Source organism: Anomalospiza imberbis, chromosome 1 (assembly GCF_031753505.1).
Source record: "Anomalospiza imberbis isolate Cuckoo-Finch-1a 21T00152 chromosome 1, ASM3175350v1, whole genome shotgun sequence".
Classification (NCBI taxonomy): domain Eukaryota; kingdom Metazoa; phylum Chordata; class Aves; order Passeriformes; family Viduidae; genus Anomalospiza; species Anomalospiza imberbis.
Window position 1 is genome coordinate 105,623,074 of NC_089681.1, and position 25,433 is coordinate 105,648,506.

Sequence of the window (25,433 nt, forward strand, 5' to 3'; positions counted from 1 at the left end):
CTCATACAGAGCCTCAGCTACTTACCAAGCCAACTCTGTTTTCTGCCCTCTCCTAGCTCAAATCCATGGCAAATCTTGGGTTTGGTCTGTAAAGTGTTAGTGAATCATTTGTCAGTAACATCAGGATTTTTCCATCTTCTTTTGGTCCTTCGAGGCTACTCTGTACATAAAGGGCACTGTACATACACCATACAGGGCACTGTTAGCTACACAAGGCGAAAGACTCAGCTTGGAACTCTATGAAATAAAGCATCCCTAGCCAGAAGTTTCGTTTTGGAATCGGTTGCCAGCAGGGGCAAGAGTGAAATGTTTAATCAAAAGGTTAGAACCTGCAGAATAGCAAGATGCTCCCTGTGCACCCTAAACCCTTTCTAATTTTTGAATTCTTTCAGACTTTCTCATGCTTTGATTTCAGGTTCAAATTTTGCTGTTTTATTTCTTGCACAAAGGAGACAAGTGCTTCATTCATAATAAGGTTTATTGACAGGGCTGTGCTCAACGTGCACTTCTGTTGGAATGCAGATTATTTGGATCAGCCTGAGCTCCTTTTCCTATTATCTCTCTTCACATTTGTCCTTCCTCAGCATCTTCTCTATGGGTGTGCTTGCCAATACGAGCTTTGTTTTTTCCTTTCCATTTGGCACATGGATCCTTTTTCTCAAGCAGCTTCAGTCTCTAACTTGCTCTTCTCCAGCCTGTCGTCTCCTCCTGTTATCCAGTTGTACACATTGCACAACTTAATCATAGTAATATACTGTGTGTATTTGCATGCTTTTCCCCTCCTCTGGGTATTTCCAGAATATCTGTGAGTTGAAGAACAGCATGGAAGACTGAATTTGCTGGTAGACCACACAAAAACATTTGACAGAAAGAAGACATCTTTCCTTTATTCAATTGGCAGCTCGTGATCTCTCTCAGAACAAAGTTTAATGCTAATTTCTTGCTAATAGAAGAAACTGTGGAGTTCTTAGACACATTGAAAGGTAAAAATTGTTAGGTCCCAGTATTAAATAACAAGTCTCTGATCTCCAGCAAAGAAATAGGACAGAAGTTGAGTATTTAAGTTACTGGAAGTCACTTTGTTCTTCAGACAACATGTTTACTGTGGAATACTGCTGAAAAATAAGCAAAGACAGCTTTTAAAAAACCTCCACCATATTCTTCACTTGCTATTTTTTTAAAATTAAGCGTAGAATCATAAAGTGGCAAATATTAATTTATGATTCAGTAATTTATAAAATTATTTCCATAAATCCTTGGAAGCACATTGAAATATCTGATGTTGCATACAGAACTATAAAGCCAGAGGTAATTATGTATTTCTCTTTTAGTAGTGTTAGTGTAATATTTTGGGACTTGTAAAAAATGTATTTTATTAATCCACTCTCCAGAGCACCATATTTGGGATAATCTAAAGGGTTCATAATTCCATAAGGAGAATTTTCAGAAAGATTTTGAGATTTAAGTCCTTTTGTACCCAGTGGAACATGGATTTAAGAAGGAATCTGTGTTCCAGATTGCCAGCTTTGGTCCTGCATTTTGAACTAGATTTCACAGGCACTTAAGTCTTGTTAAAGTTTTGCTTCCTCCTACGTATCTGTGTTGGAGTAAGTCCTAAAGCGCCTTTGTCTTTAGAGAGTGGAGTAGGTTAGTCTCCTCTTTCCAACCTATGTGGGAAAATCCAAATGTTTTTATAGGTTAAATGAATTGCAACTGCTGTTTTCTCTATCCAGACTCCACGTGGTGTTCTCTGAGGATGGAATATTGCAGCATGGTGCACAGGCCACCACGCCCTTTTCCTTTGAAACTCAAGGGGAAGGAAAGACTTCTGCTCTTGTTTTTCTAAGTAGAAGAAACAGTGCTTAGAGGATAAATCAGAGATATGCCATTTGAGTTGAGAAAATACACCGCTTCTTTTCTTTTCTCCTGTTTCCTCTTGCACATTTAGGTGTGCTCAGCCTTTTGCATTTTGTAGGTCTGCTTGGAGGTTTATATGCAGTATGTGTTGTATGTAGAAAGAAGAGGAGACTGTGGGGGCAGGTGCCTAAATGCTGGTGTGAATCTCAATGCTTTGCACTCATGATGAGAGTCACAGCCTCAACCTCTAAAATGAAAATTCAGTAGGTGTTTTGTGATTCTAGCATAAACAACCAATGTGGTTAGTCAAGATAAGTTCATACAGTTTTGAATATTAAATCTCAGCTGCACAAAAGGAACTGTTTCTGTGAGATTAGTTGCTTTCCGTGATCCAAGTTTCCACATTCCCTCTGCCATAAAAATCTTTGCCTCTTGTGCCGATGAATGAGATTAATCTTCCAAAACCTTTTGCATACTATCTGCAACACTACATCATAAAATAAATAAATAAACCTACCACATAGTTCCCTGGTTTCAAACTTTGCAGATTCAGGGTTCACTAAGAAGTCATCTCTCTTCTTCCTTTAAAAGAAGACAACCATATAGAATAATAGAGTTCTCTGTCTAGCATACAAACCCATCTGGAAAGAATTTAGTCTGCAATAATTGTGGGCATTTGATTTAGCTTTAAATCCCTGTAGGTAATTCAAATGTAAATTTATTGGGGTGAGTTTATCCCCAGGCCGCCATTGGATCCAATGTTTTAGAGGTGAAATTGGCCCACTGTGCTAAAACTACAGCCTGCATTGTTTCTGGCTATTATTACATGCTGTAATATCTGCAGTTACAAGCAGACCCTTACTATAAATAAAGTCAATAGAGACAATACTGACAATCACCTGTATTAAATTTATTTTTCAGACCTTGATAGCCTAGTAATTCTTGGATTATGAATATGTTTATATACCAGTATCTAAATCACTCAGGCAACGCTGGTCTAATTTGTTATTTTGTTATGCTGTATTCATATGAAATAGTCCTTTTGGTCAAGTAAAATTCTATGCATTTCACATTCTGCTTCAGAAAAAAGTCTAATGTTTCAAGAGGCATTCAGCACATAATGTAAACAATGCCATCTGTCTTTTTCTTTGGAAAATCTTCTTCAAGATAACCCTGATATGCCTACTGTTTTCAATCACTTAAAAGGCAGTAATCCAATTATATCATCCTCTATGTAGGAACTGCCATTGCTTTCAGTCCACTTCCAATCCTGACACAAGTAAATCACTTTGATAAGATCCTCTTTTTATTTATTTTTTTCTGCGAAGACTAGCATAAGTAATGATGCCAGTGATAGACCAAGGACAAAATGACCATAATGGACTTTCTGTAGGAAAGGAAATCATGTGCCACTGTGATTTATCATGTTACTTGAAAAATATTTTTCCTTGGAATTTCTGGAACAGGCGCACTCTCTAAGCAAAGGGAGTTAGCAAGTATGAATGGACAAATGGCAAATTCAGACAAAACATTCATCAAGTAGCAGATTTAAACAACTATTGCTACTTAGATTTCTTAAACAGGAACAGAAGGTCAAAGCCATTTTGGAAATGTGCCTAGGTCTCATTTTCATCTTTGGTATAATGTCACCTACTTACATGGAAATACGCTTGGAATGTGTAAGGTTAGATCTTCCTTACAAACTACTAAGGCTTATCATGCAGATATGCCTTCCTTCTATTTAAAAATGGTTTGGGTGACTTCAGTGATTTGTGCTACCAGCGAGGCAGGGGCCTGGCAGACACGTCTAACCTCCCAGAATAGACGTGGCACGAGATCAGTAGTATCTGCAGACTTCCTGCTAAGAACTGCCCTCCACTCTGATGCTGAGAGAACATAGTCAGAGCTGAGTTGTCTCTGGATACACCTATCTTTGCCCCTGCTTTCAGAAAAAGGGGAAGGCAGCAAATGAGGTGGTCATGTGCAATGCAAAATCTTGTTTGAAAGGAGCTGGACCACAGGTGTCTCTTTGAACACAGACTCGTCACTCAGCACAAATAACTGCAGAGTTTGCATTTTCAAATTTATGAAGAGTGCTGGTCTGATATTCACTGTCTGAGACCACATCCAGGAAGCACAGTAGGAAGTTCATTCTGCTGAAGAAGCTGGTAAGTGGTGATTTGCAATATTAAAAAAATGCAGGCCAAATCTGGCCTTTCCAATGCCATGCTATGAAGTAAGTCTTTTGTTAAGTAATTTTGGAGAGCCTGTGTGAGAAAGCTGTGATATGGACAGGAAAAGGCATCGTATTTACCTTAATAAAATAGGATGCTGCTTAGGATGGTATTGATATATTAGGTTGTTTCCTTTTACAGAGAAAGTGTGGAGAGCCTTATCCAAAAGCATTCCTATGCTCGATCCCCCATTCGTACTTACGGAGGAGAAGATGATCTCGGAGATGACAGCCAGGCAACACAAAGCAGAGGTAGGAAAACATGCTCATGGTGTAAACTGTGGTGACTCAATTATGCTTGAGAAAAGCAGGACCACAGGCAGTACTGTGGTACTCTAAAGCATTTCTCTGGTGTGTCTCTCTGACACAAAGTCATATAATGAAGAAGAATACTTGTTACCTTTTGGTTCTTTGGGACATCTGATATGCCCACAGCACTGGTGTGGGTGGTTCAATTCAGGAGGCAGTTCTGTAGACAACCATATAATCTTTGCCATCAGGAGAGAATTAATTCTGCTTCCTCTTCAAGATGTCTGCAAACCAGAAAACTTCATTACTGTGGTGCCGAGAACAAGTTAACACTCCCCATCTCTTGGCAGGACTTACTAGCTGGGTCCACACCACTTGTGAAGTACCATGTAGACGTGCCACTTGCTGCCCACCCAGCCCTCTGTGAACAGAGGACTTAGTTCTAACCATCTTCAACCAGCATGTGGTTAACCTGCTTTGCCTCCTCTGGAAGAAAATTTGGTAGCTTCCTGAAAAACTGATGTTTAATTGTTAGCTGTTACTCTCTTAAAGGTGCTGTTCCTGCTGCAGCAATTAGCCCCAACTTGCTTTATCAAACAATTTGTCTGTGTTAGCAGTAGCAAAAGAAGCAGCAAGACAGACTTGTTCTTTGTGAGCATACTTACTGGAGAAATTGTATCTGTCATAATTTACCACTGGAAATAGAACTCAAACCCTTCCTGTAGGATTGCTGACTAGCATAAACTTGTGTTGCATTATACTTTGCATATTGACTTTGTGACCTGTCTGATATGCCACAGCCACTTGAGGTAAAGCAGTTCTATCTGTCTTCCGACTGGCAGTGCCCTTGTCTTGTCCTCTAACTTCATACAGTGCTGCTAAGATAACAGCATTCTTTCTGGTCATGAGCTCTTTGGACTTGTGCAGGGAAAACACACTTATTTTTAACCATGAGTTGCTCTTCAGCAAAATGTGATTAGGTGGGCTTGTTTTTACACGTCTATTCTAAGAGCAGGTCCTTAGATTATGGAGTTTCTGAAGCAACTTCACCTGCTATGATGCCATCCTTCCACATAGTTCTAGGGAATTACCTTGCTGCATGTCAACTTAGATCCTAGGCCAGCTATTGTTGAAGACAGTATTAAATTTTCCATTGCTGGAAGTGCTCAGAGCAAAACACCTTCTCTTCAAGAATTAAATTTCTCCCTAGTATGATGTCCTTCCTTGGGAGTGATAAAATGAACCAGGTGAACCTCAGTGTGACAGCTGGCCATTAAATCTCTTCAGAAGAGAGTCCTTAGAAAGGTGTTATGGGGGATATACTACTTTATTGCAATTAATTTTATGTGTAATAAAAGGGTACTGTTCTGCATTTGCTCGCAATATGGCAAATGAGTAAGTGAGGAAAATTGTGAATCATGGCAAAGAAGTTTTTTCTAATCTGGGAGCCATATGCTACATGGGACGTGAGTGATCTGGGCAACCAGAGACATGCACAGAAGGTAAATCAAACTGCTCTTACACGTGAGTAACTGGTACTGCCTTTGCTCTTTCTTTAGGTCTAATGTCCTTAAATAAGGAAAACTCCTTCAAGATACAAGGAGAGAAAACAATGTTCTTATTGAAATTCCATAGATATTTTCATTTTTGCCAATGAATTTTAAAATTACCTTGCATGCAAATCTGATGGGTGTTCCCCTACAAAAATAAGAGTTGAGAGCCAAATACATATGCATTGCTGGGTGGTGTATGCTATAAGCTCTTTGAGGCCTTGATTGCCTCAGAAGTACTAATTCCTTTGGTGGTGGCAAAAGTGGTATGTGGAGTACTAAGCTGCAGTTAGAGACCAAATCAGCTGGAGCAGGAAAGGATGCCTGAGGAAGTTCCTCATGAAAATCATAGGATAGTTAGTGTTGGAAGGGACTGTTAAAAGTCATGTAGTGCAAACCCCCTTCAGTGAGCAGGGTCATCAACTAGATCAGGATGCTTAGAGCCCCATCCAGCTCGACCTCACATATTTCCTGGGATGGGGCTCTGGCCCCTCTCTGGGCAACCTGTGTTTCACCAACCGGTGTTTCACCACCCTCACAGTAAAAAATTTTTTTCCTATATCTAGTATAAATCTATCCACTTTTAGTTTAAAGCCCGCACTTGGTGACAGATCATGGTAAAAAATTTGTTCCCAGCTTTCTCATAGGCCTGCTTTAAGCACTGACAGGCTGCAATTAGGTGTCCCAAAAGTCTGCTCTTCTCAAGGCTCCACAAGCCTAATTCTCTAAGCCTTTCCTTATAGGAGAAGTGTTCCAGCCCTACAATCATTTCACAGTCATTCATGAAAAAGAATCACATACCTTATTCTGCATAAAACAAATAAATAAATAGCAGTGATAGACTTGGTAATTACCTCAGCACCCTCCCAGAGCATTCTCTGCTCAGCAAATTTCAGCCATCTAAAGATGGAAGCAGCTAACCTACAGTACAAGATGTCTGATTCCAAAGGAGCTAACAAATAGTAAATATATAAATTCAATGGAAACTCTTTAATGCTTAATTTCTCTGTGCCTACATCCACACACATCCACAGGATTCATAGTAGCCACCTGGAACAGAGCCAAACGAAAACCTTCTGGGCAAATACAGATTTGCACCCTGCTTTCCCTGTAGTGCAGTAATGTTCAGATACCCTCTGATTTGTCAAGGGTTTTGGTGTGGTCTGTAAATAATGTGTCATCCTTAGAATTTGGCTCTGGATCCTAATTTCCCAGCAGTTAGGATCTGGTTCAGCGGTAGGACTAGGATTTTGTTCAAGTTTATCTCCACTGCTAAATCGGCACAATTCATTTTTCCTGTTACTGAGCTGTTTTACTTGTTTCATTAAGCAGAGGAAAAATAATTCATTGTTTGAGAATATAACCCATAAGAGATTTATGATTTAAAAAAAAACACACCCCAACAATATACAATTTTTTTTCTGTTGTATTTTGCTTATAGTTTTCTTTTGAGCATGTGGCCATGATTGGTTACTTTACTTAATTCCAGTAAGTTTTCCTTGATGCATAGAAGTCTTCGTATGTTTTCATTCTACAGTTTGGATGAACCTCCCTTCTTGAATTAGATTTATGAAACTAGCACCTGTTAAAAATTTGTTGTCTCAGAATGTTTTGCAATACTGAATTGAAATTATATTTTGTCAAATAGTCTTTCAAAAAAATTTATTTTCTAAAGTAAGAAAGTTGGTCAAGTAAGAAAATACATAAGAGACAAGAGTTTAATTATTGTTTAAAGAGGAATACAATGAGTTTATTTATAGCATTTTGTTGCTTTCCTAGAAATCAGACATATGATGATGACCAGATGCATATAGGAACTACAGAGATGAAGGACAACACAGTCATCAGATTATTTGAAAATGACCATGTGTAATTATCCAAATGAATTATTGTTTCCCCAAAATTTTACTGTCAACATAAGTAATTAGTTCTAATTTTAAGAAACCATTTTTCTTTTTTTTTATGATTCTTCAATCTTCAGGAAACAAAAAGTATTTTAAAGAGTTGAAAGACTTGTGGGAATAGGTTTTGAAACTTTTGAAATTAAACAAACCCAAAACAAAATGACAAACAGAACACTTCCATTTGATCAAAAGTAGATAATTACCTTCAGAGCAAGTTCTGCACCTCTTACTATGAATTAGCACTGGTGTTGTTTATTAGAGTACTGTACACGGTTGGAAAAACAACAAATACTTAAACATGTATGTTTTTAGGATTTTTTCTCCAAATTATGGAAAGAATCAGAATGACTGGAAAGATGTTGTGTTGACAGGTTTTACTGCGATTTAAAAAAAAAGGAAAACTTGTAGAGTAAATTACATTTTTCTGCATTTTTGCCACACTGAACTTTTGGGTAAAAACCCAAAGCAACAGTTCTACTAAGGATCTGATGTAATAATCTACAAGTATGTCTTCAAAACAGGGATGTAATACATTGAGCTTCCATGTGAAAGTAGATATTTCAGTGTTTAGTAGCAGCATTACAATGTGCTTCAGTGTTTAATATCTAAAATGTTCAATGTGCAAAGCTGATTTTACTGTTGAAACCACTGCAACCAGCTTCTGAAAATGGAAGTTTGTCCAAGACGTAGCGATAAAGGACAGCAACCAGCAAATAACATTTTCAAGACAGGAGTATTTGGGAAGTATTTCCAATGACAACTGGTCATTGCAACCAGGCTTGCTGTGAAGGACTAATTTTCTCCCTTTTCTCTACTTTACCAGCTTTGTGTACCAATATTAAGTATTCTTTCTCTTTGCTTGCAGGGTCAGCCTTTACAACATCTGATAACCTGTCCCTCAGTTCTTGGGTTTCCTCTTCAACCAGTTTCCCAGGATTTCAGCATCCACAGTCTTTGAGTGCCCTGGGTACCAGCACTGCATCCATCGCTACACCCATTCCTCATCCGATCCAAGGATCTCTGCCTCCGTACAGCCGCCTGGGAATGCCTCTTACACCCTCTGCTATAGCCAGCTCCATGCAAGGTAGCGGCCCCACTTTCCCATCCTTCCACATGCCAAGGTACCACCATTATTTTCAGCAGGGTCCTTATGCAGCTATCCAAGGACTGCGTCACTCTTCCGCAGTGATGACACCATTTGTATGAGTGACGTAAGACAAGAGGAACACAAGATTTAAAATGTGCAAGTTCGCTGTGAAAAATACAAGGGACCTTCCTGAAAGACCTGTGGCAGGAGGGATGAACTCATGACAAACCAGCTAAGAAAATGCATTGTGGATATAGATTCCTCTTTTGAGGGATCACAAGAAGAAAGCATGCAGCTTGGAGCTGCTCACAGATCTATGTGTAACACAACCAAAATGGATCCCAAAGTCCCCAGGATCTTTGGTCGCGCGCAGCTTGTTCCAAAGGTGCATTATACCTAGTGGAAAGAAATTATCTTTAAGCAGCAGTGTACAAACTAATTGTCTATAGGTCTTTTTTCATATGCTAGATGAATCCTAAAAAAGGCAATACTCTTACTCATCTTCATCTCTTCTTGTGACTGATGAGCATCTAAACAGAAAAATGTATTGCTATAACTTTGAGCATGTTTTAGGCTATCTCAGCATACATTTGCTGAAAACAGGACAAAGTGGAGAAGACCACTGTCCTTTTTAAGACTGGCATATATGCACCAAAACCAGTATTTCTTAGTTGCTACTATAATCACAAAGAGAACCTTATTAACAAGTCTTTCTTTCTTTGTTTGTTTCTTTCACAAAACACTTATCGGTTCCAAAAAAAGAACTGTGTTACAGGACTGTAGTAGTAGTAATGTATTCTGTCCTTCAGTCTAAAAGGAATCTTGTTCTTTATCTGAGGAAGAACAATTTAACTGTCGGCTAAGGTATAATGAAGAAAAATTTTGATTTGGAAAAATCTGTTACTTAAATTTAGAAACCCAAGATTTCCATTTTTAAAGCAGTGCTTGTTTGCTGCTGTGCATGCCACTGAAGACCTGTTTCCAGCTGCACAGGTGTACCAAGTTAACCCAATTTCAGACTAGATCAGTCTATTGACTCTCTAGATCAAACTATAAGTAATGGACTGGTATGAGTGGCATTGGAGTATCTTTCCATTTGTTCTGATTTTGTTGGTTTTGGTTATGGCTGTTGTTATAAAAGGCATCAGCTTGGCCAGGAAAACCAGTTTTTTCATGTTCCAATATAATGGTGGAGTTTCCTTTGAAAAATATCAGTACAGAACTTCACACAAAAGTTTTTTTTAAATTCATGTCTGACTTTTTTTCAGTTAGTATTTGGGGCTCTCATTCAAAGTCCCCTTTTTCTAGTATGTTGTGTCTGATGCAATGGAGGAGCTACAGAGGCATAAGAAAATAATGACCTTGTCTGCAGAGAGCTAGCACAAATTCTTTGCACTACTGGAAACAGTACCAGTGTGATGTTGGTTTTCTGTGTGGCAAGAGCTGGGATTCCACTGTAAAAAATAAGTTGACACCGAGTTTCTGTGTCAAGTTGCATCCAAGCTATAGATGATGATACATCTACTGACAAAAAAAGAACTATCATATATAATCTCATATATTACAGGTCTATGTAGAGCTGGAACACAAAACAGACTTTTTGTCCTCTGCTTTTCACCATTCTTTATTGGTGTCATATGGTAAAAAGCGGAGTGCAGTACACTGAGTCACCTACTCCCATCTTTGCGAAGTGCAAGGCAAGGCGTATGCATCCCACAGAAAAAAAACACCATTATGTATTTTCTAGTAGCTGAATTCAAAATCTTCTCAAGTTGGCCATTTCAATCTGAGAGCACTAATATTTGGCATGCAGAAATGCCCCTTATTCTGTTTCAGAGAAAATTCTCCAGGCTCTTCCTGGAGAATGAAACTGGATTTTGACAACTTCATCTACAAAAAAAAAAATTAAAGAAAAGGGCTTTCCACTACAAATGAAGTGTGATTCATATCTGAAATAATATGGCAGTAGGCTGTCACAATATAAAAATATGATAAAGCCAACTCATCTTCCAAATTCACTCTGATGAATTTTGTATTACAGACAGCATAGAATGATCTGTCAAAATCCACAGCTTGATTTTTCCAGTCAGACCAAGTCTCTCTCAGTGGGCTCATCCCTCCCTGTGTTTCTCTGTGATGGTTTAGTTCCTTTGCAGCAGAAACCCATTGGGTTGCCCACTAATGCAGAATCATAGACAGGTCCCAAGCAAGGGAATGAAGGCAGTTTCTGACAGATTTCCCCAGGAATGAGATCAATAGGTATGTCTATTCCTCACTTCCTCTTGTTTGCCCTCACAGTCCTACCTACAAAACCTGTTGCAGAGATTTGATGTTAAAGGGATTAAGTTCACGGAGGCCACAGGACATCCAGTGAAGAGGTCTTGCCACCTCACAATGTTTCTGCTCCATGTCCCTCTCACCTTCCTGTAGGCCTGGGGAAGCATGGGAGTGATTCCAGGAATAAAATTTCTACCTAACTGAAATCAAGTGGAAATTTATTGACTGCAATGGAAGAAGGATTTCATTCCACATTGTCATCTAAAAATAAAGTCTGGCAGTAGGGACAGTGACTTAAATGACAGCAACAATATAAGAATAGTATAGGAAAGAGTAAAACCCAAGTACAAATCAGCTTTAGCACTGAACTCACAACTGGAAGAAAATGAATGTGAATTTGTAATTAATTGGTTAAAGAGTGAAATCAGTTTTGCTAAAAAAAAAAAAAAAAAAATTTTCTCCACCACTTTGACAATAGCCCAGTAATTTATTTAAGGACTTGCTGTACTGCTGTCAAAATTGTATCACTTTCAGGACAGAACATCTGTTGTTGGTAGATGGGCTAGGAATGCCAAATATAATCTAAAATTTATTTTCCAAATACAATTCATGTTTTATATCCCATGAGAAGTGCTCTTCACCTTTATGAGCTTTTCTCTTGGCTCAGAAAAATGGAGCTGGTTTATGTTGTTTGATTTTGTTTGGGTTTTTTTGGGGGGAGAGAGTTGTTTGCCTTTTTTTAAGAAGAGTGGTGAGTACATGCCTGAATATGCTTTTCAAAGAGAATGATAAGATTTTACTTGGAAGTGTTCCAAGTATTTTTGTGTTTTTCCTGAATTACCATTTTATCCATAGATTGTCAACACCCTCCAGTCTTTAATCCAACAAAAGCATCTGATATATTAACAAAACTAATTTGGATGCATTTGTCTGAGTATTTTTTCTTCTACTTTTGGAACCCTGATAATTTAAACATAAACCCTCCCATTTTAAATTTATCTCTTTGGTTTGCAGCATTGCTTTATATGGCCAGAGGCACTGTCAAAGATAGCAAATCAATACCACTGGGTTTCAGTTGTACTCTTCTGGGTGCAAATGGAAGAACAAGCATAGACCAAGTAGATAGAGTTCCTAATGCAAATGCTTCTTTCTTTATGCGTCCAAGGATGATAAGTTGTATGGTAGCTAACATGCTTGGTACCACAACCTTCAGAATGCAATTGCGGAATTTCTCGCAGACAGTTTTACCCATGGAGGCCGGGACACTGCCTCAGCATGTACACATGTAAGATGTTGCCATTTCCAATATCCAGCAAACACTAACTGGCACTTAAAAAGGAACCTTTTTTTAACTGAAAAGCATTTGGGCTGGCAACTTGATTATGTAGTACATCCTCTTTATATTTGTGTACTATACAGAAAGAGATATATCAATGAAAACTTTTGCAAAAACTTGGAAGAATTTCCAAAAGTGTAAGTCAATATAAATTGTGGTAATTTACTCCTAGATAAGGGGGAAAGCAACAGGGAGATCAGTGTCACACTTATGGCTTCTTGTCTTGAGGAAGTTGTGGCCACAGTGCATATACTCATCACCTGCAGGGGGATGACACTCACTGTAAAATTAATTTTGGTTTTAGTGAGATTTTATTCTCACTATTCTTTACAGAGCATTTCTGCTGCAGGATATGTGGTTTCTTTACTAACTGCCTACTTACTGGCCAGAGGATTTATGTATTACTCTGTAATCAAATGTCCTTGCATATAATCTCTAGATTATCAGATGACAACTTCTTTTTCTTTTTTTATCTTTTTAAGAGAAAATTAAGCAGTGAATTAAATAAGTTTTGAAGTAACTTTTTATGATAGTTTAAGGACAAAAAATACAGTTTGCTGTATTTTACCTTTAGCACATTTAAACAATCTTTTTCTTTTTAATTATACCTTCAGAAAAATGAGGAAAGATTTGGTTTAAAAATAAGGTAAAAAAACTGGATGTAGCCTCTTTAACAGAATGTACCACAGTTCTTCTGTTTGCTGTGTTGACTTTTTTGTTTATATTGCATTGCGTGAGCACATTCACCATGTACTGAAGTGTGTGTTTGTGTGTATGGGGTGGGGGTAGAGGGAAATCTTTTTATGGAAAAAAAATTTGTGAACATAAACTATGAAGCAACATCTAATGAAAAGTTTCTTTTTAAGTGCAATATATTTATTTCTGCTAGAAATATAATATCAACATTATGTAATATTTGAAGCATTAAATGTTATTTGTAAACAGCTTAAAATTATATATATATCACAAAAACTGTACAGAAGTGCAAATGTGTGGATATTCAGTTTCTTTCATTAAAATATTGGGTGTTTTGATATATCATTCTTATTTAGCCAAATCTTTCTGCTTCTATTTTTTTTTCCTCTAACCAAGTCACTGAGGGCAGCGGAACCAGCCACAGATGTTTCTGAGAGTAAACAAAATATGTTAGGGCTGCTCATCTATAATGGTGATTTACGTCTTGGATTCATATGGAGTGATAGTTGTACTGTAGTTAAATACAATTGTAGCTTGCAGGGAATTACACAAATTATTTATTTTTCAAAATGCTTTGCAAGCATATTCATAAAAACTCCTAGGTTTGCCAGCAGAACTCAAATAAATGGCTGAAATATGGGGCTCTCAGGGTGCCCAAGATAGTAAAACATAGACCTAGGAAACACAGTATAAGAAGAGAGTGGAACTAGGTTTGTTACGTCAGGAGAAATGAAGAATGTAAAGAAGTGAGGAGTAAATTCCTCTCCATAAATGCTGCAGGCTTTTTATTTAAAAGGTTTTTTTTTCAATTATAATAGAATATATTAAAGCAAGAGAGAGTTACCTGAGACTTTATCTAAGGTATTTAAAGAGGAAAGATAGTGATGCATAGTATAGGATTACCAAGAGAGTATAAGGAGCAATACCTATCCTTCAAGGTCTTTAAGAACAGGTTGAACATGCACTTCTCAAAAATGATGTGATTAAAGCTAATCTTGCCTTAGGACAATCAAATGATCTCTTGAGGTGCTTCCAAGCTTCCTACAAGAGCCATCCCTTAGAGCAGCTTCTGACAAAATTCTCATGTTGCTCCAAAAGGTTTTGTTATGCACCCATGGTTTATCTTGTCCCCAAACTGAGATCAGCTGCTGGGTCTTTTGCAACTAGGTCACAAGATCCCTGGTTTGCAAAGAAGCTCAGTAAGATGGAAGAGCTGTGAGGTTCCAAGGAGCAGTAGCAGCAGCATCGTCTTGGTTTGCGAATGTAAGCAAGGAGATAACAGCCTCAGGTAATTCAAATCTACCTTGAACTATGCTAAACTGCAACCATGCATTAATGTATCTCATTAACGTTTGGAATGAATGAAAATGAGGACAGATCGCTGAGTTGGCAACTCCGTATGATGCCTTTTGTCTCTGTATTATATTTTTATGGCATCTTGGTAGCAAAACACCTGCATTCTCTCATGGATATTCAATGTTGTGAAAGTCTTTTGCTTAACCTCAGGCTAAGGGGGCTTTCTTGATTACAAGTAACACCAAGCACGTGCACTGGCACTTTCCTGAATCAGAACTGTTGGCTGTATGCTGGTTCAAGACATGGTTGTGCCAATGGTCCCATTGAAATCAGCAGGCTTGCTTGCGTAAAGTTAAATCAGTGCTCAAGCGTTGCTCAAGCATTGGCTCTGCAACAGCAAAACTCCTCGTGCTTTGCAGAATCAAGACCTTTGGGAACAAGCTGTCTGTGCAACAAACACCTCTATAATTGGAGCATTTATTTGCTATTTTCCAAAGAGAAACCAGGGGTTTAAACAAAAATGAAGATTCTGAACTGTCTCCTGGTAGGGTTACTTTGAAGACACTGATGAGTAGTCAAGATGACTGTAGGCTGCTTTGTGTATCACATTTAGAAAACAGATTTATGTCCAAATTATCTATCTTGGAGATAAGCAGTGCAGAAAACAAATTACTTGGAGAATACTATTTTCTAACTTCCTGTGCAGGAGCACAATGAGTGCACAATTTAATGGTATACTTGAAATACAGAGCAATAAATAATATTTTGAATCACAATAATTTCAAATACACATAAAATATTTAGATTATACTGGTGTATACAGTTCAATATATAAAAACTAACAATAATCAGTAATAATAACTCTAAAAATTAAACTGACAGTGGTATAATGTTCAAGATCTTTATTGAAGTTAGTCATTGATATCAGGGCTGGTCAGTGAGGCTCTAGGGACTTTTGCAGGCAGTACAGGTTCTTGTTCTCCAACGTAATAACCAGAGGAACCAAGAAAAATGGGGATGCCAATGAGAAAAGTTGGACTGAGAGGTTTTTTTGAGGAGTAGGATAATAATTTCTCCCAATGCAGAGAGTATTAGATATATCACCACTGTAGCATTTTTAGCTCTGTTAATATAAAATATAATTTGGCAGGCAGACACATCAAAATCCAGTATTTTTAAGGCTTTTCAGGATGGAAAAATTGTCTATTGCAGGAACTGCATTGACTAACTAATTTGATAAATTAAAATCAAGCAACCATTCTCAAGCAACAATTTTTGCCTCTTGCTTGACTTTGAATTGTTTTTATTTCCATTGTGAAGCCTACCAGGAATATATGCAGTAATTTTTAGCGGTTTTAGGGTGTTGTGTCCTAGAGAATCTCCTGGGTTTGAGTCATATTTTCACAAACTCCATGAGCACCCCTTTCAAAGGTCTGTGCTCTCCTGTGCTTGGGGAAGGGTAGTTGCAGAAATGGTTGTGAGCTGAATGGCTGTCCTTCAGATATGCAAGGGGCACTCAGCTAACACTTTGTCTAAGTTACCAACAATTGCAGAATAGCTCAAAGAGTAAGATGAATTAAAAAATGGAAAATGCTTGCAGCTGAGTCTGTAATTGATGATATTTAGAACAAATAATGTCCCAAAAGGTGGAGGTGATAACAGTTCCTTGAACAGCCGTGGCTCTTCTCTATTTAGATGCTTAACTTTGGTCAGCTGTTCTGAGAGAGTCAGAGAAGAAACAAAGTATATACCAAAAAAAACCTGTGTCTGTCACCTGTGTCAGAAGTCACCAATTCCAAAGAATTCCTTTCACATCATTTCAGATGCCTTAAGACAGAGACACAGGTAAAAAGCACAGAAATCGTTCTAGTTTGATGTGACAAAGTCTAGAATGATTTTGTGTGTCTTTTTACCTGTGTCTCTGTCTTAAGGCATCTGAAATGATGTGAAAGGAATTATGTGGAATTGGGGAAGTTCATGCTGTCGTTCCTTCTAGTCTGCACTGTCTTCCAGTCAGCTTCTAGGGACAATGCCTACATAATTTTAAGTATAAATACTAAATCATTTAGGTATTTGGTGTCATCAGAAACCATCCTCTCTTTGAGTTCTCACATAGGTGGAGTAAATTGTGATGTTTAAACTGGCAGTCTGTGCTTCATAGGGGTCACTGAAATTGGACTACTTTCAATCAGGGTTTTTCTATTGAAAATCCCACCTGATTTTCTGAAACAAGAACTCTGTGATCTTCACTCTGGTATAAAAGTTGAGTATGGGAGAGCAGTTTCTGTTTATCTTAAAGACATGGTTGCTACATCATCACAAATCAATTATTATTTCTTCCTGTGCTCTCTCATGAATTGATCCTAGGGCAGCCAAAGGGGGAATTACTTTTTATCTTGATGCAAATTGTTGGCTTTAAGATTTGCATTGATATTATCTGAACATGTACCGAGGGCTTTGCAGTGGCAGGCTTCAATTACCTTCCCTCTGAATGTCATAGCTTTCTGACTTGAGACACCAGTCATACTACTCATCTCCAATGATATTACAAATAAGTTAGTAGTACTCAGGGGATTTATCAGCCTGACTTTATTTAATCTCTCCATTTTCAGTTAACGTAGTCACCTCAAACAGTGCATTTCCAGAGGATGATTAGATTGATTCAGATGGTTAAAGACTTTGGCCTTCCTTGCTCCTTCATTTTACAATGCACTAGGAATCTTGTACATTTTTGACTGAACATATACAAAACCTAATACTTGCGCCCCCGTAATTTCCTTTACAAGGCTTTAAATACCTCCAACTTGTTCTTAAATGAATTTGTGTTGCAGAGCCTATCTAGCACTTAAGACAACTTGGCATGGTTTCCAGTAGTTCTGGACAGACAACTACTTGTGTTTTCATCACAGAAAATGTTTTCTTTCCTATATAGCTGATGAGGGCAAAGACTAACAAGGAATAATAGAGGCTGAGATTTCAAAGCCATTACAAAGGTAGATGCACAGCTCACACTAATTTTAGCAAGACTCATGTCTCTGAGTCCAGTACAGAAAGTCTTTGCTACAGTGTTTGTTATTTTAAAAGGTTTATGGGTTTTTTCAGAGACCAGCCTAAACATTTTAACATTTGTTCCTGAATTATTTTAAAGCCTCTTTTGCTCCATGCCATAATATCATGCTTTTGTTCTTCTGTTCTTTCAACCTTGGCCAAACTGTTAGAGAACACATGGATACTTCCTTTCCATTTGCTAATTCAATAATAAGAGAACTCATGTGAGCTGAAGAGGTTAATTTACTTTTTTCTTTGTGGAGTTTTAGATGTGTTCTTGTGGTTTGTTTTTTTTTTTGGTTTTTTTTTTTTTTTTTTTTTGTGAGTCCTATTCTTCAGAGCTTAGTTCTTTTTTGCTTTGCTTATAGAAGAAAAATCTATATATTTATCTCAAAGGCAGAGTTGCCATCATGATAATATACCCAAAATTGAATTTTTCTGTCCAAAATTTGAGGGATGGGCTCGAGCTGTCTTGACATAAAAGAAATCAGAATGTAAAATGACAGAGAGAAGCATCCGATCAGCACACTTTTACCACTGCCAGGAACTTCCACCCTGCTCCTGAGCAGCTGCTGCCATTCTGCATGCAAAATTTCCCCAAGAGCAAAAGCAAAATGTTTTCCTCTTCAGGGCTTTGGTATAGGCAGCAAAGCAGGCATCAAGTTTGGGACTGGTTTGTCCCCATCTTGCCCACAAACACATAAACATGCAGAGTATTTGATGCTGAGGAAGCGCCTCGTCAGCTTGTGCCTAGAGCTGCTCAAGGCTGTGGATTTCCCGAGTGATCTAAGAGCCCACAACCTAAGATCTGCAATGTACAAGTCTCTCCTTCACACACGCAAAAAATTATGGCTTAGAATATTTTTAACATTTGTATTATTCTGGAAATGTGAATCCGCAGTGCAGCTGCAATGAGATGGACATTTTCACCAGAATGGAGACACTGGAAAATCCAGAAAGATGTAAATAGCAACTGTCCGGATGCAACAGCAGAAATAAATTGGAAGCTGATCATAAGATCCAAGTGGATATTTAGAGTTAGTGTAAATAGAAATACCAAATTAAGCAAATAACATGTAATTTTGAGATGAATTGCCCTATGTGCCAAGCACAAAACTTTGCACTGACTATGCACAGCATGATAACATGAGAATAGGGCAGACATTTTAAAACCTAAAATCACATGAGAAACTGCAAACCACAAAAAAGAATACTAAAAGTCACACGTGCAATGTGACCATAAACAAAACTGCAGTATGGTTAAAGACAACTCTAGCTTAGAAAGAAGGTTTCCGTAACACGTAACCTGAAGGAAAACCAGATCATGCATCCAAATTTCAGCTATACCATATTCTAACTGAAAAAATTTTAAAAATTACCAGTGTAAGCATGCTTAAACACAGGAAATATGAATGCTTATTCTAATTTTTGTGTTAGAATACACTGCTAATTCCCTGTTTACTGCTTTGATTCTGGAGCATGTCCACATAAAATAAGTTGTTCAACTGTGGCTTAAACCAGTTATCCAAACACAAAAAGACAACAAATGGGATGGCAATAATGGATTTCTGCTTTATCTGGGATTCATAGCAAGTGCTGAACATGCATCCAGATGGAGAAATTATTTAGGGAAGACGAAAAAGACCCCAGAAAAGGAAACAGAGAACAGTGTATCATCTTCATTTAACTAATGAAAGCCATAAGAATTAATAAGTGCACCAATCGGTTGGAATAAAATTGAGAAAAGAAAGAGAGGTCTGCAAAATTTCCCCCACCACTGAATATGACATATATAATTTCACAATGAACAATGACTTCATTTCTGTTTCTCTCCACACTTCACTGATGTTGAATTAATCAATGCCTTAAAATAGATTTCTCCATGTGAAGTCACTTTGAAAATTAGCTTTTGAATGAAATGTTTCAAGCTAGTGAGGAAATCACAAGTTAAAAAAAAAAGCAAGCCTTTGAAAAAATGTTACATAATGCTCTGCACTTTTGCTAGTAAAGAGAACCATAATTCCTAAACATAAAAAAGTTCAGGCATAAACCTGATTCTGTAGGTACTGTGCATCTCTGTGATGGAAAGGACCACAGCAGGGAGCTTGTTTATTTAACACAAGTGTGGTTTCAGCTGTTTTAACTGGATTTCCCTATTTGTATGCACAAGACATTACAAACTAGTTGTTCTTCTTGCTCCACCCAAACCCACATGTATTGGATATCCACACATAGAGCTATAAGGTATAAGAGTACTTTTAAATTTTAATATGGGATGGCTATTCCCCATAATCTAATTTTAAGACTAAAACATTTCAATTCAGCATTAGGGAAACCAACCTTTTCCACTTCAAGGCATCCTCTGATTTTTCTTTGGTAATTTTACTGTGAATTTTTTTGTTGTTTTACCTTGTGTTGCTATTAAAATGGACACGAGAAACGGAATTTCATGAGAACCCCACCTTCCATTAAAAAGAAAAAAGGTGGGAGGAAACCAAGGTGGAATAAATGTTTCAAAATTTAGGATACTAATAAATAAACCATCTTATAATTCTTGTTTGGACACTTTTACTTTTAATCTTTGGGACTGGGAACAGAACAATTTTTGCTGTTGTTGCTATGTCAGAAAATACATTTATTTATAACATAATTTATTCCAGGTACATAACCAAAAAAAAACAGTAATGGCAAAGTGACTTTTTACTGTAACTCTTTACACACCCTTTAGGACTCTAAATGAAAAGGGCTTGAGGATGGTTTTTGGTTGGCTGATGAACTGGAAAAATAGGCGAAAATGAATTCAGAATCAAATGAAAATGCAAAAATCAAATTTGGAGGAGTATGAAGGGCTGATTTAAATGAAGAGCAAGAAGACCCACACATTTTGGGTAAACGCACAATGTTGTATTCACAGAAAATATTTGACTGTGTCCTCAAGTTAATCGCAACTCCTTGTAAACTTACTAATTTACATCAGTTTCATCTGAAATACTAAAACACTTTATCACTTATCAAATAACTTTTTATTTTCAACTTCTGATATAGTTTCCTCTTTTTATTTCCAGCTGAAAATCATTTGGTCTGAATTAGAAACTCATTTCCGCTTCCAGGAACCAGACCTTTCTTTTGACAAACGCACTTATCACTAAAATTCTTGGCTATGTGGGGTCCTAAGACACTCCTCCACGTGACTATTTAATCTACTGCATTATTCACTGCCACTCCATCATAGCTTTTATTGTTGGATTAAAAAAAAAAAATTAAAAGGGAAAAAAAAAGGAGAGCAGTCACCTTCATGATTTCTTGTCAGGCATCAGTGAGTTTCAGTGAGTTTCTCACCCGTGCCCTAACACTCAGCCTACTCTGAAGGTACACAGACACAGGAGCATTTCAGTTTGTTTGCTCCTAATCGAAAGCTGCTGGTCTTTGGGTTACACACCTGTGAGGCAGGGGCCGCCCGGACGGGCAGCGCGGAGGGGAGCGCAGCCGCGCGTCCCGCGGGCGCCCTGTGCCCTCTGCCGGCGGCACCTCCGGGAGAAGGCAGGCGGCAGAGGAACCAGCGAGAGGGAAAAACCAGAAGAAAGAAAAAGAGGGATTTGTGCACGCAATATTTTCCGTGCGCCCCATGTGCCGCCTCAATTTAGGTATTGCCTAAATTCCCGCTGCCTCCCCTCTCCTCTGACCTCGATCCCCTGTGACACAGCGGTGACTCAGTTCTCTGCCCGGGAACCTCTTGTGCCACTGCTGCGCAATTTCACCGGAATGCCTCGGACGTTTTTCAGGCAGCGATGCCCTTTTTTTTCCCCCCATACACAGTATGTAGCACAGTCTGCCTCGGGCATGTTTTCCCAGATTTTCTACCAGGTCCTCAGGTACAAAATCCACATGGTGAGTGAAAGCGTGCTAGCCTGCATCGGATAGCTATTTATGTTTCTTAAGTTGATTAGGCTTTACCCTGTTTGTTTTTATCTCAGTAGTTTTGTTTGTTTGTTATCTACTTTCTGGTTGGATGGCATCCAGGCAAGTCATAAATGTCTTTTTGGATTATGAATGGTAAGATAAAATTTTTTTACTCTCTTATTTTAAGCAAATATTACTGTTGTCTGCAATAAATGAGCCTGAGCAAGAGAAAAGAATTAGCTTGTATCTACATGTACTACTTCTAATTTCTTCCAGGTTGACAAAACAATTATTTTGCTCTGTATCTTAACAAAGAAGTAATCTTTAAATACTTTTGGAACATGCACTCAACACCATACCAGGCAGAAAATACACAGCCTGATTTTCATTTACACAAAAGCTAATTTACAAAGCTCAGGAAGCCTTGCAAGGATTAAAGGAGATGTCTGCACCCACTTAGAGCTTTCTTTCCGCACCAGAGTTGTGTAACTGAATAGTTGCTCAGGACTTGCTGCTGCTGAACCGGGTAATCATGCCACACCTAACACCTTACTCAGGGCAAAACTATGTAGATTGCATGTTTGCATAAAGACGCATATATTTTCTTTTGTGGCAATCATTTTCATACATTTGCAGCCCTTCACTTCAGGTCTCAGAAAGCATGCTGATGGTCTCAGCATTTTGTCCCCTTTTACTTCCACTGATCGTGTTGACCTAAACTGTCATTAATACAGAAGCCATCAAATTACAAAGCCACACCCCACCATTTTAAAGTGTAATGTTGAATTAAGTTGAAATTGGCTCTATAGTAAAAAAATATTTCATATAATTAGACAAATTCATATATCCAAACATCTTTTCCTGTAGTAAACTGAGTAAAAATAATGACCATAAGGACTCATTTTCCTCTTTAGTTTTCATGATTCTGGATTTTGCATTCAAGTGGACACAATGAAAGAAATGGAATCAGACACTGGAAAGGATGAATACAGTCTCTGTGAAAGGATCAGGTTGTCTCAGCTGATCTCCCTAGCTGAACTCCCTAGTGAAATGGGAAGTCCAAAGCATGTGTCTGCCATAACCCTGCCATCTCTGAGGAATAAAGACATATGACTGGTCTTGAGTTTGAATTCCTCCTTCTTCTTCCAAGCCATATTTGGAGAGCTTTTTTAGAAACAGGAGGGCTAAACCCCAGAAAAAAAAAATCCAATTCCATCAGTGCTAAAATTACAGGGACTTTAAGACACGGATAGGGCAACTCCAAAGAGTAGAGCAGGGATAGGACAGAAACCTGACAGCGTTTATTAAGGACCTTGCAACAGGAGAAGTGTAAGAAAAACTTGAAGGTGCAAACTTTCTTTTTGCAAGGTGGGTGTGAACTTCTTTGCCTTCTTTGGATTTCCTTTTCTTCTTGCACAAGGGGTGCAGTTCTTCCATGAAATTTAACAAGGGCAAGTACCAAATTCTGCACCCGGGACAGGGTAACTTCAGTTGTGTGCACAGGGAATGAGAGGCTGGAGAGCAGTGCTGTGGAAGGACCTGGGAGTCCTGGTTGACAGTAAGCTGAACATGAATCAGCAGTGCCCTGGCAGCCAGGAGGGCCAATCCTGCCCTGGGGGGCATCAGGCACAACGTCTCCAGCCAAGCAAGGGACTCACCTTGAATTCTGTGCGCAGTTTTGGGCACCATAATATAAGAAAGACATGAAGCTGTTAGAGAGCATCCAAAGGAGAGCAATGAGGATGGTGAAAGGCCTTGAGGGGAAGCAGCTGAGGTCACTTAGTCTGTTCAGCCTGGAGAAGACTGAGGGGAGACCTCACTGCAGCCCTCCCTTCCTTGTGAGGGAAAGAGGAGCGACAGACACTGATCTCCTCACTTTCATAACCAGTGACAGAACTTGAGGAAACATCATGGAGCTGAGTCAGGTGAGATTTAGATTGGATATCAGGAAAAGGCTGCTCAGCCAGAGGGGGACTGGGCACTGGAACAGGCTCCCCAGGGAAGTGGTCACAGCACCAAGCCTTGTCTGATTTCAAGAAGTGTTTGGACAATGCTCTCAGGCACATGGTGTGATTCTCAGGGTGTCCTGTGCGGGACCAGGAGCTGGACTCGATGATCCTGATGGGGCACTTCCAACTCAGCATTTTCTATCCTTCTATGATTCTATTGCAGGTAGCAGTGACAATGAGGAGCGAGGACAAGAAGCAGGCTCTTCACAAGACCTTCAAGGGACTTATTTGTGGAAATCCTGAGTAGGAAGAAACCTCGAGTCAGTTCAAAAGAAGACTAGCAAAAATCTATCACAGAAGAGACAGCTAGACCCACTCTTGAACGAGGGCAATAGAGTGGATATGATGCCATGAGAAAGCAACATTTATTGTATCCTGAGGTAGAGAAGGTACATACAAGGATGCCTTCTCAGTCTCTTGGATTACATGAGAAATTTAACCACAGCTGACTGCTTTTTACATGTCTTTGGGAGTGCGATGTTTTGGGGTGTCTGATCTACTATAAGCAGCAGGTCAGGTGATGCAGGTTCCAGGGCCAAGATTCACTGCAGCACTTAAGATTTTTTTTTCTACTTGTAGCACTCCTTTAAAAACATATGAAACACTGAAAAGCACAGAATCTTTGTTGGAGTTAGGCCTCTGTTTCACTTGCACTTTTAAAGTTATTTTCTAATATGACTTTTCTTTCCTCTTTCTTTCTTTGTCCTCTGACTTTTCATTTTCTTCCTCATTTATTGCCTACTCCTCTTCATTCTCATGCTGCATACACATCCTCTATTCTCAATGCTACTAATCAATTATTGTCACAGCTCTCTTCCTTCCTTGTTATCACCTAATTTTAGACCATCCACTGTACTTAGAAAGTAGATCTGTGGCAGACCTAGTAGTGAAACCTGTGTGCCTCTTTAAGACCCAGGGCTGTTTTCAACTGCAAACTCAGTGTTACTTCTTCCTTCTTTTCTTCTTCTGCTCTCCCACTTCAAAACAGGGGCCCAAGCAAATATTACAGGTTTGTCCCTGCTCTTCTGTTTTCAGAGTTCTTTCTCTTTTCTTATTTGTTTGTTTTTTTTTTCTTTTTTTTTTTTTTTCTTTTTTCTTTTTCAGGTAGTGGCAACATTTGAAGCTGTTACCCATGTAGTTTACTGTTGAAGATTGATAATCTCCAAGTTACATAGAGCCTTTTTGATAAACAGCATGGTATCTCAGGGCAAAAGTAGCATTTTCCTCAGTATATTAAGAGCTGGGTGGTCTCAAGCTCAAAGCTGGGTCAGGGGATACTTGGGATGAATTTTTTTCATACTCACTGAGGGATTAGCTGGTATATAATAATAATAGGTAGGGCAGGAAGGGGTCTTCAGAGATCATCTTGACTCAAGCCAAGATCAGTTTATAATTAAACCACCTCTGGAAGATGTTTATCTTTTTTGTTTTTAAGTGACCCCCAACAATGGAGACTCCACAGGTCCTTTAGAGATTCTGATGCTTAACTATTCTTTCTTTAGAAATTGGCCCTAATATCTAACCTGACCCAGACTGAAATTTTAGCCCTTCAATCCTTATCCATGCTTCTGTCACTTCTTGTAGCAACCTTTTGCCTATTTGAAAACTGATATTACATTCCTTGTGATTACTCTTCTCCAGGCTACTTTTTGCATCTTCTTTGTGTAGACCTCAAGGGTGTTTTCTGCTGTGTGTATGTGCTTGGTGGAGGGGGAAATCTGCTTTGCAACTACCATGGCTGATGTAAAATAAGGATGACAGCAAGGGATAAAGGAGATTAGGAAAAGTCCCTGTCTTTCAGTGGGTCTACACTACTGAAGTGCTGTGTTCACTATCTGACACATTCCTTCAGCTGAGATCTCCCCAGTATTAACTAAAGTTAATAGATGACTGCAAAGTAAGACTGTCATAACCCATTTTGTATTCTTTCTTCTGCAGTTTTTCTGACAATGCTGGCAATAAGGCTTACAATATCAGCTGAAATGTGGAGG

The 25,433-nt window shown here is 38.5% G+C and overlaps 1 protein-coding gene across 2 annotated transcripts in view; it reads left to right on the plus strand.

Annotated features, from left to right (window-relative positions):
- TBX20 (T-box transcription factor 20) overlaps positions 1 to 10,661 on the plus strand; it is a 35,881-nt gene extending 25,220 nt beyond the window's left edge. Inside the window, exons 7-9 of one of the 2 annotated variants that reach the window (XM_068203988.1) lie at positions 4,233 to 4,342; positions 8,659 to 8,877; positions 10,189 to 10,661. In XM_068203988.1, coding sequence (XP_068060089.1) covers positions 4,233 to 4,342; positions 8,659 to 8,877; positions 10,189 to 10,202 — 343 coding nt within the window. In that variant the 3' untranslated portion in view covers positions 10,203 to 10,661. Of the gene's footprint in view, positions 1 to 4,232; positions 4,343 to 8,658; positions 9,611 to 10,188 lie in introns of those variants that run through there. The other variant, XM_068203978.1, reaches the window with a different exon arrangement.
- The last annotated feature ends 14,772 nt before the right edge of the window (positions 10,662 to 25,433 follow it).